This window comes from Bradysia coprophila, unplaced genomic scaffold (genome assembly GCF_014529535.1).
Source record: "Bradysia coprophila strain Holo2 unplaced genomic scaffold, BU_Bcop_v1 contig_687, whole genome shotgun sequence".
Lineage (NCBI taxonomy): Eukaryota > Metazoa > Arthropoda > Insecta > Diptera > Sciaridae > Bradysia > Bradysia coprophila.
In genome coordinates, this window is record NW_023503927.1 from 471,901 (window position 1) to 485,235 (window position 13,335).

At 38.8% G+C, this 13,335-nt stretch overlaps 2 protein-coding genes and 1 long non-coding RNA gene across 4 annotated transcripts; 1 reads left to right on the top strand and 2 right to left on the bottom strand.

Annotated features, from left to right (window-relative positions):
- Positions 1-2,317, top strand: LOC119083527 (rRNA 2'-O-methyltransferase fibrillarin). 2 transcript variants are annotated; one of them, XM_037193244.1, is made up of 5 exons: positions 1-184; positions 404-535; positions 860-913; positions 1,251-1,423; positions 1,658-2,317. In XM_037193244.1, exons 1-5 carry the CDS (start codon positions 172-174, stop codon positions 2,249-2,251), a joined length of 966 nt encoding a protein of 321 aa, XP_037049139.1. In that variant the 5' UTR covers positions 1-171; the 3' UTR covers positions 2,252-2,317. The 2 variants fall into 2 exon arrangements, with proteins under 2 accessions (XP_037049139.1, XP_037049140.1); XM_037193245.1 differs by lacking the exon at positions 860-913.
- A 922-nt stretch (positions 2,318-3,239) lies between these two features.
- Positions 3,240-6,842, bottom strand: LOC119083526 (transient receptor potential cation channel protein painless-like). Its single transcript, XM_037193243.1, has 9 exons — positions 6,626-6,842; positions 6,371-6,559; positions 5,222-6,306; positions 5,017-5,158; positions 4,469-4,890; positions 4,178-4,403; positions 3,958-4,107; positions 3,797-3,894; positions 3,240-3,733 (listed from the first exon to the last, which is right to left on the bottom strand). The coding sequence occupies exons 1-9, from the start codon at positions 6,650-6,652 to the stop codon at positions 3,319-3,321; spliced, it is 2,754 nt and encodes a 917-aa protein (XP_037049138.1). The 5' UTR covers positions 6,653-6,842; the 3' UTR covers positions 3,240-3,318.
- Positions 6,843-11,948: 5,106 nt separating this feature from the next.
- LOC119083514 lies at positions 11,949-12,483 on the bottom strand. The gene is made up of 3 exons (XR_005088881.1): positions 12,394-12,483; positions 12,143-12,334; positions 11,949-12,090 (listed from the first exon to the last, which is right to left on the bottom strand). It is a non-coding gene; the product is annotated as an uncharacterized LOC119083514 (long non-coding RNA).
- Positions 12,484-13,335: the final 852 nt, after the last annotated feature.

Consider the following 13,335-nt stretch of genomic DNA (forward strand, 5'->3'; position numbering starts at 1 on the left):
CAAGCGTGTTTTTCGATCATTCTTTTCAAGTTGAGCAGCACGTGTATTTGACCGGTCGCTCCGAATTATTATTTCAATTTTTAGTTTCGGAAAGAACTACAACATTTTAATTCGATTTATTTGCATTAGCGAGTTACATTGAGTGTATCGTAGTCGATCGTTGCTAAAATTATGGGTAAACCAGGTAAATAATTTGATTTTAACAACTGCTGCTCAGGAACGGATGCAAAACGAGCGTCTTTCCGACGGAATTTATGATAGAAATCAACTACAATTTATTTGGCTTATAAGCTCACTGTGATTTTACGTTTCGAATGTGTGAATTATTGAATTCACTAACGGGCGTCATTCCATATTTGAATGTGTTTAGTTAAACATAACCTTACTTTCAATTGTGTTTCAGGCTTTTCACCACGCGGTGGAGGAGGAGGCGGACGTGGAGGATTCGGTGGTGGAAGAGGTGGCGGCGGAGATAGAGGTGGACGAGGTGGATTTGGAGGAAGAGGAGGAGGTGGTGGTGGAGGACGCGGAAGAGGTAAATAGTAAATTCTTTGAACACAAAAAAATTGTTTTTCGAAACAAACATCTCCTTTTAACATTCGGTTCAGTGGCACAATATTAATTGTGATGAGCCTGAGTTCTTTGTGCCTAGCAGCAATGTTACTTTGTCTGTTGACATCACAACTCGGTTGTTTGTCAACTTGAGCCAGTAGACTTACGAAGACGACTTTTTTTTCGATGGAAAGGCCGTTCACAATCTTCCTAATTTTTCTACTTCAATTTGAATTTGCACTATAACTAGCACTACAACTAACAGAACACCAAATCGATGTTAACAGCAAAAATTTTTGAATTTCAGGTGGTGGACGTGGTGGACCTGGAGGACGTGGTGGTGGAGGAGGCCGCGGAAGAGGTGAGAAATAATTTAGAATTTTCATTCTGTTGATTATCATAGAAATGCACAACTCAGACGTACGAAACCATTCGTTTTATACATGAGACCAAGTTCAGTTACACTCTATTGCACTGAAGTTTCGACGAGTACCAACGATTTACTGAAGAAACAGTGAGTTCCTGATGAAACGACGACTAGTCAACGTTTCTTCAGGAACTCGCCGTATCTTCAGTAAGTGGTCGATACCCGTGTATCGACACTCTGCACATTTACGATACTCAATATTTCCAAAAAACCGTCAGCTCTGCACTATCATCAGATTGTTCACTTTACTAAACTGCAAAAAATGTTTCAGGTGGCGGAGGACGTGGTGGTGGTGGTGGCGGTTTCAAAGGAGGCAAAACAGTTGTAATCGAGCCACATCGTCATGAAGGAATTTTCATTGCCCGTGGTAAAGAGGACGCATTAGTCACCAAAAATCTAGTACCCGGCTCAGAAGTCTATGGCGAGAAACGTATATCAGTTGAAGTAAGTGCACCTGAATCTTAATTTTAAAAAATCCAATTTTTTCAATGATGAGGCGCACAGGGGTACAGAAGCGACAATTATGTGGTCGTAGGGTTCTTAGTATGCATTTTGACGCCTGAGGCGAACATATCTGCTGCTCTGAACTTTAAAAACGCTTTTCTGATCGAATCAAACTACAAAATAGTCCAAAGTGTCACTGCAGTCAATAAACTTTTCTTTCTCTTCCGTTTCCAGACAAATGGCGAGAAAGTCGAATACAGAGTATGGAATCCATTCCGATCGAAATTGGCTGCCGCCGTACTCGGTGGCATTGACAGTATACACATGCCTCCCGGTTCGAAAGTCTTATATTTGGGCGCTGCATCTGGTACAACCGTTTCACATGTTTCCGATGTCGTTGGACCCGAAGGACTTGTCTATGCCGTCGAATTCTCCAATCGATCCGGTCGTGATCTGATCAATGTGGCCAAAAAACGTACAAACATTATTCCAATCATCGAAGATGCCCGTCATCCGCACAAATACCGAATGCTGGTCGGAATGGTGGACACAGTATTCGCTGATGTTGCACAGCCGGATCAGGCTCGAATTGTTGCGCTGAATTCACAATATTTCCTCAAGAATGGCGGTCACTTTGTCATTTCGATTAAGGCTTCCTGTATCGATTCGACGGCTCAGCCCGAAGCTGTATTCGCTGCTGAAGTGAAGAAACTGCAGGCTGACAAATTGAAACCACAGGAACAAATCACATTGGAACCGTATGAACGGGATCACGCCGTTGTGGTTGGTGTATTTAGACCGCCATCGAAGAATGTTGGTTCCACATAAGTTTTAACTGTAAGATTAAGATAGAGTTTCCGCGAATGAAAAATACAAAACATTTTATTGACGAAATGTATGGAGTATTCATTTATGATGGACGGGATCCTGCTACTGTTACTGGTGAGTTTATTGTTACGTTCTTAAGGGAAGTTGAAAAGTGAGGTCTGACGAAAATAATTTTGGCAGACGGCGTCAGTGTTCGTTATGTTGTTTTGGGAGCATTCAAAATATATGGGCTCTAAAACTCAGCACATCGTCAAATCTGAATATTTTTTGACGGATTCTAGAAAGTCAGTCCTTGAACTACATCATTCCTGAGGGTCCATCTTCTTCACTTTTCTAGAACTTTAGAACCATAAACATTTCCATCTGTTTTCTTGAGCTCTTGAAGTACTGACCTTTAGAGACCTTCTTTATTGTATCCAGAAAAGAGCTAAAAGAACAGAGGGAGATATTTGTCGTCCTTGAGTTCAAGAACAGTGAAGAAGATGGACCCTAAATTTTCTGGAAGTCATATTTTCGGCCGTTTATCATCAAATTACTTGAAGTTAATATTTGCCCCAGGAGTACTTGACCTCAGCTTTCCAACGAACCCATACACGCCTGTGTCCTCGCCTACGAAACCCAATTTTTCGACTTTTAACCACTTACAACCAGCCAAGTATAGAAGATCAAAAATATCTGAGACTGGTTTTGGGGCCTAGGCACCAAGGCCTAACTAGGCACATATAAAAAAGTCCCAGAAAAAATAGCGCCGATTTCGGTCAGTCGAAATTCAAAAGAAGCCCTCTTTACGTTTCAGAGAAGAACCGGTTCTTACTGGTTCATGAGACCCAATAAAAAAATTTAGTTCGGAAATCTTGACCCCTCAATCGTCAAAATGCATTAAAACTCCCTAACGATCGAGATGACATAACAACCCGGCCCCGACTAAAAATGACGTCCACAACTTTGTCATGATTTGTAGATGTCAAGGACGTTGTCGTCGTTGGTTTGGATTAAAATATTTTTATTCAACATTCAAATAGGAAGCTATGTCAGACACAACCGAATACAATTCTTAACTTAACATTCTAGTCATCAAATTCCTTCTTCAAACTCTCCACAATCGAATCCAATTTCGTAAACATGTCGTCGATTCGATTTTCTATTTTGATAATTCTCTGTGACATCACCAACTTCTCTTGTTGCTCCTCGTAGTCCCTTCCCTTGATGTCCAACACATGTTTTGCATATTTGACAATTTTCACTTCCATGCGCGAACAGCGCATTCCGAAGCAACAGTTCATGGCACGGAAACCTCTCTCCAAGCTCCGATACGATGAGTATCCCGATTCAATGGCTGTGCGCTTTGGATCCGACTGTGGTACGATCGGAATCAGCACTTTGTTGTTGGAATTGGGTAGAACTGTTAGCATGTTCAGTGGTAGAAATTCCGGGAACACGTTCATCAAACTGGACGACATTTTGCGCAATATGAAATTGCAACTGTAAATCAAACGAAATTATTTTTGAATCTGTTCGAGCACCAGTAACACCTTTCTAGCCTACCACACGTTTTCACCTTTTCCGAGCAGAATTTTCTCGTATCTGGCCATGAGTTCGGATCTGTATATGAAATTCATGAGCTCAGCTTCGGCTTTGATAGTCTGTGAAAAACAAGACGTCGGTGACTAAACCACAAAATTAACGGTTCACCCTTCGTATTTCACCTGAGTATCGCTGACTGCCAGACCATTCAGTAAGTTGTTGAGAACGGTGGAAATAAGGAAAACGAAGATGACAAAGAGTATGTAACTGGCAGCATTTTGCTGAAAATGGATGTTTGACGCATCGAACTCTCCGGTCAACATCACAACTGCCTGATATATACAAAAGGTAGACGTTGTTGAGAATCTAAGATCTGTTGGCATCCAACTTTCCAACGGTTACCTTAATGATTGCAACACCCGGATGGACAAAATTATTAAATTCGGCTACATCGTCAGGTGGATCTGATTCATGTGTTCCAAGTAGAGTGTAGAAGCACAATGCAAATGCAATCAGAATGATGGAGTACAACAGCAGTCCCTTAACAAAGTTTTTGGACACAGTTTTCAGCATGACCAGATGCGTAGAGAATGACAGGAATGGCAACGAGCCCGTTAATAGGAAAAACCTGTGAAAAAGAACCGCAGCATTTAGTCAGTTCCCTTGCAACCCCGAAGAAAATCTTTAATTTACTCGGTGACTGCCAATAGTATAGTGAATGCAGCTACAGTTCTGCGTGTACTTTCCTCAAATTCGATGTTCAGTAATACGATAGCCGTCGTGAAGATTAGTACAATTTCCAGATAGTTTTCCTTGTTACGTGCATAAACACGGGGCGACATTACCAATTGAGCTATCTCTCGCACAACGACGTAAAGCACTCCCAGCACGGATATGAGGTACAATATGGTCGACAGTCCTTTGCTGCAAGTGTTTTGACCGTAGCAAAACAGGAGGTACAAAATCATTGCTAGACAATAGATTGTGTAGCAAAAGAAGTTCGTGTAGAAGACCAGTGCCAATTGGTGCCACTTCAGAAACAGAAAGCTTGCGATCAACGGATGCTTAACCAAATGTTTTAGTTCGCTCGATTTGGCCATATGTTCGATGGGTGCCTGGTTTGATCGAATGTGTGATGAAGAGAGGTGCGGGAAAACAGAAAAAGTCGGAAAATATGCAGTTTTGCTTGCCTTCTCGCAAATTTTCGAAAAATTTTGCGACACAAAGCACACACAACATACCATTTCATCGGTGCATTGGATCAGACTGGATCCAACATAATTTTCCTTATCGTTGCGAACCACAACGGGAACCAAATTGAAATACTGAAATCTAATTTCGTAATTATCGTCACCAGATCGTCGACCATTTGTTGCGATACAACTGTAAAATCACAGAAACGGTATTAGCGGCAGATAGGGAAAAGGCAATCGAAATCCGTTGTACCTGTTGAAATGAGTTTCCAAAATGTTTGGATCGATATCGGTGATGGGTAGTTCGGTCAACTTATTTTGACATCCGATGTAAGCTCCTTTGGCCAAAATAGCCAATGTCTCAGCTTTGTTGTTGTACTTCACGGCTGCATGCAAAGCTGTGTAGCCCAACGAATCCACTTGGTTGATATCAATAAGAGGAAAATGCAGCAGGAGGTAGAAGCATTTCCGGTAATCACACGAACGACTTCGTCCCGGTTCTCCTATATTTTTGACAACGTCGACCAATAATGGCGTATCGCCGAGATCGATGTTCGGACACTTTAAGAACAGATCCAATACTTCCCAATTCCCGTAAATGCAAGCCAATTCGAGTGGCGATTTTGTCTTGGAACTTTCGTCCAAATCATTTTGTTTCATCGAAATGAGATACTTGACGGCGTAATTATTCACATCGGCACCGGCTCGCAATAACTTCTCAGCCGCCCGGGCTAATCCGTTTTTCGCTGCGACCATTAGCAACGTTTCCGAGAAAAATCTCTCCCGAAACAGATTATCAACGTCAGCTTCATGTTGTACGCGAGTCAAGAAAATGTCCAGGCCGATCAAAAACTCATCTTCTTCGCTGTCCCGCAATGCCGTTATCAATCGAATGAAGTCCCACGTTTTCTTTTCGGTTTGCTTGATTTCGGGTGGCAAACGTAGATGTGGAAATTGGGCGTTGATTATGTATCTCGTTTCGCCGTTGCGATGCGTGTCCAGATCCACAGGTGAATTCTCCAGGAAATACTTGATTATGATCTCTTTCTGCTCTTGCGGAATACTACTCTGATTCGCTATGATCCACAGTGCGGACTGATTGTCCTTGTCAATGGCATTAACATTGGTTCGTCTGTCGATGAGTTCCTTCATGCAACCGAACATACTGTCGTAATTTTCCATATTTATGTTGTGTGCCAATTGATGCAACGGCAAATGTTCGTAGGTTTCATTTTCAATGGCAATGCGAGTCGGATCTTCTAAAATCGCTCGAATATTTTCGGGATCACCCGACTGAATTGCATAATTCAGGGCACGCTTGTTGCTGTACTTGTTCGTCTGAAAGAGACAATGAACGGAGGATATAAATTGTTCTTCAAGCGTCTCTGAACCAATTGCCTACCTTATTAACATCACATCCCCATCGAATGCATTCCCTTATGAACTCAGAGTATCCAGGAGTTACGCAACACTTGTCGAATATTGACAACTTGGAGTATTCATCGATCAATTCTGGATTTGTCCCATTTAGCAGCAATGCCAACCGAAATCTATGGATGTTTTTACCATGCCAAGCAGCAGATAGAAATGTCTGGCAATAAAACAGTACACGATTCATTGACAAATTCAATTTTTGAGTTTGTAGCGGAAGTGGTACCTGATTGTCGCCTGCCTCTGGATCCATTTCAGCAGAATTCGTTATTCAATCGATAGACAAGGTGCCGATGCCTTTTCGGCAGTTTTTTTATGCAGCTTCTTCTACCTAAACAGTGCTGCTATGAAGAAATGAGTGAAATCATGCTATGGTCAATGTACGGAGAGAATTTGGTGGATACAGTCAGAGGCAGTGAAATTTCAGCATGAATTTGCTTCAGATGATCCACACATACAATCAAAACTCTTTATACGGTTGATGTTGCTGCACGCACACGCGTATAACGACGTATGAAATTTCACTTCCTCTAACTTGTAACTAAATGGGATCAACAGGTTTCAATAGGCAATCTGTAGAAATATAAAATTCTTTGCGTGTGCCTGGTCCTTCCAGTTGAATTAGATAGTCTACCTGCTTAGTAACCTAGTCGGTACTTAGATCTTAAAACATTTTAGAAAACCACACCCAGTGCCGCCCATACCAAGTTGTTTCGGCTCTCATAGCAGTTCATTTAAAATTTACAACCAGCAAGCATATCACGATTCAATCTGATAGTAGTAATTTATGTTATACATGGGACGGGTGGCTCAGTGGTGAACGCACTGGACTTCCACCGAAATGACCCGGGTTCGATCCCCGGTGCTAACATTGCTAGGAATTTTTCTCTGAGAAGAATAACGTCCCTAATTTCACCCAAGCTTCATAAATTGGGTAGTTATGGTATTCGATGCCCGTAACGAACTGTACACAATCATTAGCACTGATGACGTCACTCATAAGTTGCAATAATGTGTACGAAGAAACGAAAGCCGATGCACTGTGGAAACACGTGGTTGCAAAGCTCTATCGCTGCTACTTCATCATAGATGGCGCTAACAACAGCGGAGAGAATTCGTGAACTACATCGAATATACAATGCAACACATCCACACAAAATATACTATAGAATTACTATAATGTATAAAAGGCTAAGAGCAATGTAATGAACAAACATAAATGTAAAAAGAAAACTTGATGTATAAACCATACGAAATAATAAAAAAAAAAATTATGTCTAAATTTCAATGACTCTACTTAACCCGTCTCATATGGCTATTCATCTGTTATCGATAACGACGAATAAAAAAATTGAAGTACAAGATTTAAAATCAACAGATCGAAAATACTTTGATTGATTGAAGTAATAGACCAGATAATAAAACTGGCCTGGCCATATGCTACCTATGCTAAATACAATGATATTGAATAGTATTTTGCCACAGCAAATGTTCTTTTACAGGCGACGTCAGTGAAAGTTAGACTGTGTAACTTAGACATAAATCTGGTTCAGCTATTTTTCAGCTGGTGCAACAGCTAGATGATTTGTGAAAGGTGTTCAAGTGGATTGGAGTTGTTCGTATTCATGAGGATCAAATTTTAATTAAAATTGCCTCAGCAATGTTAATGTTTGCGGAAGTTAATTTCAGTTGTTGCCTGTTACCATTGTCACAAGTCTGCAAAATATTATTGCATCGAGATGAAGATCACCTCTACGACTACTCCTTGCGCCCAATTTTAACGTGCCCTTGCCACCGAAGACTAATTGAAAATAAGATCCTCACGTCCATGATGCTATTCTCACACGGTTAATTAATCAGCCAGTTTTAATAAACAAAAAGCGAAACCCTTGAATTTATATGTTCAATCGATTACATTTTTACGTCCGAACGTTTGAATTTGAACAGATCCCGTTTTCTATTTTAACTGATCCTAATATATCACCGCCACAACATTTATTACATTGACCATTCGCAATGAATTTTTATTTAAAAATAAGTAAGATTTGTCTACGTAATGTTTATGAATCACACGAACATAATTCCGTTGACCAGCCAATCAATTATCCAAATTTACGATAAAAACGTTTTACTACGAATCCCTATAACACAGCCGGCACAACGTACAATTAATTCGAATTTCATCAACGGGATATTTCATTTGATTTGGAATGAAAAAGGTGTGAATAACTGAAGTATTATGTATTTCACCTCTGCAGGTGTATATACGTAACGCAGAATCGTCCAAAGTATTAAAAACTAAAAATAAAACTTATTGAAGGCAATATTGTAAGTAATGTTCTAATTTAACTGTTTTGTGTATCTGAAAATTGTGAAAATGCTTTTGTGAGGTATACAGACACAGTCAGAGGCAGTGAAATTTCAGCATGAATTTGCTTCAGCTGTGTTTCAGCTGATCTACACAAACATTCAAAACTGTTCATACTTGATTATACGGTTGTACGGTTAAACCTGCTACACTTACGAGTGTGACAGTGGTAAAACCGTATAAAGAGTTTTGATTGTATGTGTGGATCAGCTGAAAGACAACCCAAGCAAATTCATGCCGCCTTTTCACTGCCTCTGACTGTAGGAGATTGTTCCAACAAGTTGCTTTTTTTTGATCGCAGATGTGAATTCATTTCACACTTAGAATGGGGAAATGTAGTCGGGAAATTATAATTCGAGACACATTGTTTACATTCACCAGTCCCAGTATCTGTATACACCGCAATGATGCTGTGTTACATTGTAGATTTGATTATAGTCTACTCTCTTACAGTCGATACATTTCGTTTATTTGTTTATTTATGCAATAGAACCTCATTTCGATTATATTCACACGAAATATATTTAAAAAAAAAGTTTTTTTATTTAGTTTAAGCGTTACATTGAGTGTATTGTGCGGATCGGTAGGCGAGAGGAATTTTTATTTGAAAATTGCGATGAAATACTTTTTCGTTTCATGACTCATCTGGATGGGATTATGTTAATATTCAGTCATATCACACACAAAATGTATACGGCCGAGTATTGATAAATATTTACTGTTGACAGAAAACGGTTAATGAGCCCAAACTGGTATCATTTCACACAATTTTTCACAGTAATGCAACGGTTGAGATTTCCATTCCATTCAATTTACCGAAGGCAATTCACTACGATCACAAGCGCACAAAGTTTCACCAGAGAAAAACTGATTCTAACTATTACCGTTAGAAACTCTTATCTGTCCATTTCCAATTTTTCTTTTACAAAAATGAAAACTTATTTCTGATATTTCAACTCACAAGCACTACCCTCCAACATCGGAAAATAACTGAGCTCTCACGGAAAACTGGAAAATTTAATTTCAATCGCATTGACCAAGTTAACCATAAAAATAAATAGAAGTTTTTGGGTAGATTTATTTGACTTAACAGGTAAACAAATCTTTAATTAATTCGATTTTGTATAAATAAAATATTCTAGAAATGGTTTCATTGACGATCATCGAAAATTTGTGTTCTAAAAAGATTTTGCGATTCGAAAATATTCCCGGTGATATGTGTGTATCGTAGAGGCTTGGAACGGAGATATATTATGTTCAGGAGCTTAAACACAGTGTACCGAGAGCAATTAATATTTGATCTATTTACTTCGACATGTGGAGATTGATTATTCAAGTGAAAAGAGGAATATGTTTTCATGGAAGTGAGTGGATTTTCCGAATCCAATTAACCTACCTGATCAATGTGATTCATAAGATATTACGACTAATTTAGTGCTTAATGGCTAAGTGCTAAATGGAAGGTAAGCGATAAATATTTCGGTTTGACAGAGTTGATTGTAGTCTGAGTTTACCCAACTGGATCTTATGATTGCGAACAAACTGTGATTTTCGGAAATTGTGGAAAATGACCATAGACGGCAATCATCATGGCAGGGTAAATTAAACCAGGCAGCAGCAGTCGATTTGACGAGGGACCGTTGATTTTGGGTGCAAAATACTTACTAATACAAATGCATGAAACGCATACGTAAACGATTGTAACGGGATTTGGGTCCCTTCTTTGAATGTATTTGCGTCCTCTGCTCCTGCCTGTTTTACTTTACTCTGCCGTGCAATCATTCATCATCACCAAAGAACAAGAATAGACCGGCTAAAGCCTGGTGAGGCGTTTTTTCTTTTTCTTAATTTTTTTCTGGAGCTGACAGCTACCAAATACGTGAGTTATAAATAGGCAAGCAGGAAGAATAGGTTCTTCAATCGATATACAGCTTTTTAACAGTAAACATCTCCACCAAATTTCTATCAGTTTCGTAGTTAACTACCAATTTGATATTCAAATACCAAATTATCGAATTATAAATGGGCAAGCAGCCTAAATAATTTAATCAGTCGGTATGCAGCACTCAAACAGTAAACATCTCTACCACCCCTATATCAGCATGGTAGTCAACTACCAAAAATTTAAGCTTTAAATAGGCAAGCAGACAGAATAATTTCGTCAAACGGTGCACAGTTCTGGAACAGTAAAATCTCTGCCGAAAGCTACGTTTGGTAGTCAGCAACCAACTACAAAATGTTGGAATTGCAATGTTACCTATCGGTTATCAGATAACAAATAATTATTATTTGTCTGGTGTTGATTTTGCTCATAGTGGCTTTGTGATTTTGAATGCCAATCCAGCTGTGCAACTACCGACTACCAAATTTTTGATTTCTGATGAAGTGTCCACAATAGGGATTTTTCTAAAAGAAAAAAGACATAAAACGTCGAGTCTGTTAACTCTTCGATCCAAGTGTTGATACGAACTCTATTACTTCAACAAATTCAACACAAATTTGGTTATATAGACCACTATATCCAGAGCTCGCACGTCGTATTCGTTTTATTGCATTATAATGTAGAGTGGACGTAGCAAATACTTTTCGTGATTTTAATTACTTTGGAAATTTATTTGTTTTGGGTAGATTTTAATAGCAGCGATGGATCTTCTCTACTGAATTATTTTCTTTGAAGTTTCAAATTAGTAATCAAATCAACAATTATGATTTTATGGAAATTTATTAATTAGATCTAACTTAAATGATTTGCAATTATCGATTTCGTAATTTAAAGTGTATGATGAGTGCCATGGATGAATCGGAACAGAATAAACCAGCTGTTTTAGGAAATAGTCTGGGTTCTAATTCTGCTCGATTTATAACGAACTTTTTTGATTTTTTTTTTGTGGCTAGAACAACTTTTTCTTGAAAAATGGAAAGTTCCCTGAGTTATCCTGGGTTCAATGAAAAGTGTACCGGAAAAACCGCTAACTTTCAACCCAATTTCGCTGGTTAATTCTAAATTAAGCTGGCGTATCTGGCGATGAAAGGGATGGAAGCGTTGTTGCAATCTTTTTTTTTGTAACACAGTGTAGTGCACAAAAATATGGTTAAAGTCAAGAGATCATTTGAAACACGCATTTTCTCATCCCCATACCACGACAGGCTTAATTTATTTGCTTTTTAAAAACTACATGTAAAGGTTGCTATGAACTCGATAGCCTGCACTAGCTCACCGCTTTTTTTCGATATGAGGATGCAACTAATCGATATCTTCCCGGTCGTATGATGGCTGGAAACACCGATTTATCAATCATATAATCCTTCACATAATAGTGGCCCTGAAATCGAGCTGCGCATTTCTTCACTGTAACAGAGCGATGAAATACTTACCACTCCAAGTAGGTCACAATACGGAATTTGATTGCTTGGTAGAGGTAGATTCGAACAGTTTTGCACGTTCAGAATTTCTTGTTGAACAAGTTTGTATTTAAATCCGTCACAAATTGGATGACGAATAACCTTAAACGGCAGTAATATATAGCGCCGGTTGCCCAGTGGACTGTAGTATATTTTTACGTCTGACTGAAGTACGATATGCGGTATTTAGCTCCTTGAGAGATATTTCGAGAGTTTATTTTTACTTCATATTTCCTCATTGAATCATGTATGTCAACTTCGATGGAATCTTTCGGATGTTGACCTCGGCCCGATCGTTTTAAAGTGGCATTCCCATCACCGGGAATTTCGATAAAGGCTGTGTAACTTATAATATAGCTGTAGTTTTTATAATATAGCTGCATGACTTATAAAATTATAGTTACTAAACGCATATTCTGTTAATGTTGGTTATTTACGTGCAATATAAGTTACACAACTATATTATGGATTACAGAGCTACAGCACCGTGGACACATTTTATAGTTAGGAACTACATATTGTGGCTGTGTACTCTATACCATAGCTGTGTAACGCATATTTGACTGACTCTTGGTCGGACTCAATGTTAATATATAAACAAAAACTGTTCTAAAATATCTTGGCTGATTGTAATGAAGCTTGATCATCAGGTTATAGTAATCCGTACAAACACAGACGAATGAAAATATCAGAAATTTTACTACGTTAGAAACGAATTAATTAATTAGCAAAGTCGTAAAAATGAAACTCGTCATTTCACAGAAAATAAAACGAATTAGCGATTCGCGTGGTTACAATTCACTTTCTTTCAGAACCTAAAACAATCCTTGTAGTGACAACTCACAAAAGTAAAATATGAAAACTACAGACTTGAATAAGGCTGTGTGCCACATTATATTGCCGTACCAACGCTTCGAAATAAAAACGTGTTGAAGCACAAGCAAAGTTAGCACATCAGCAGCATAGGTGACGGTCGGATTCTCAGGTTAAGCATCATTCGGCGCTGTTAGTACTTGGATGGGTGACCGCAAAATTCATGAAAGTTTATTAAAAAAAAAAATATTTCTCGTGATAGATTTGAAATGCGTCTCACAGCTATAATATAAATTACACAGCTATTTTAACTACAGTCTTCGCAATATGCATTTCACAGCTATATGCCAAAA

Bases quoted from the DNA above. Each gene is read 5' to 3' on its own strand.
- LOC119083526 (XM_037193243.1), bottom strand. From the start codon at position 6,652: ATGGATCCAGAGGCAGGCGACAATCAG. The intron at 6,307-6,370 runs GTAGGCAATTGG...TGTCTCTTTCAG, and splicing joins GGGGATGTGATGTTAATAAG to ACGAACAAGTACAGCAACAA. The intron at 3,734-3,796 runs GTAGGCTAGAAA...TTTGATTTACAG, and splicing joins GGAAAAGGTGAAAACGTGTG to TTGCAATTTCATATTGCGCA.
- LOC119083527 (XM_037193244.1), top strand. The intron at 536-859 runs GTAAATAGTAAA...TTTGAATTTCAG, and splicing joins TGGTGGAGGACGCGGAAGAG to GTGGTGGACGTGGTGGACCT. The intron at 914-1,250 runs GTGAGAAATAAT...AAAATGTTTCAG, and splicing joins TGGAGGAGGCCGCGGAAGAG to GTGGCGGAGGACGTGGTGGT.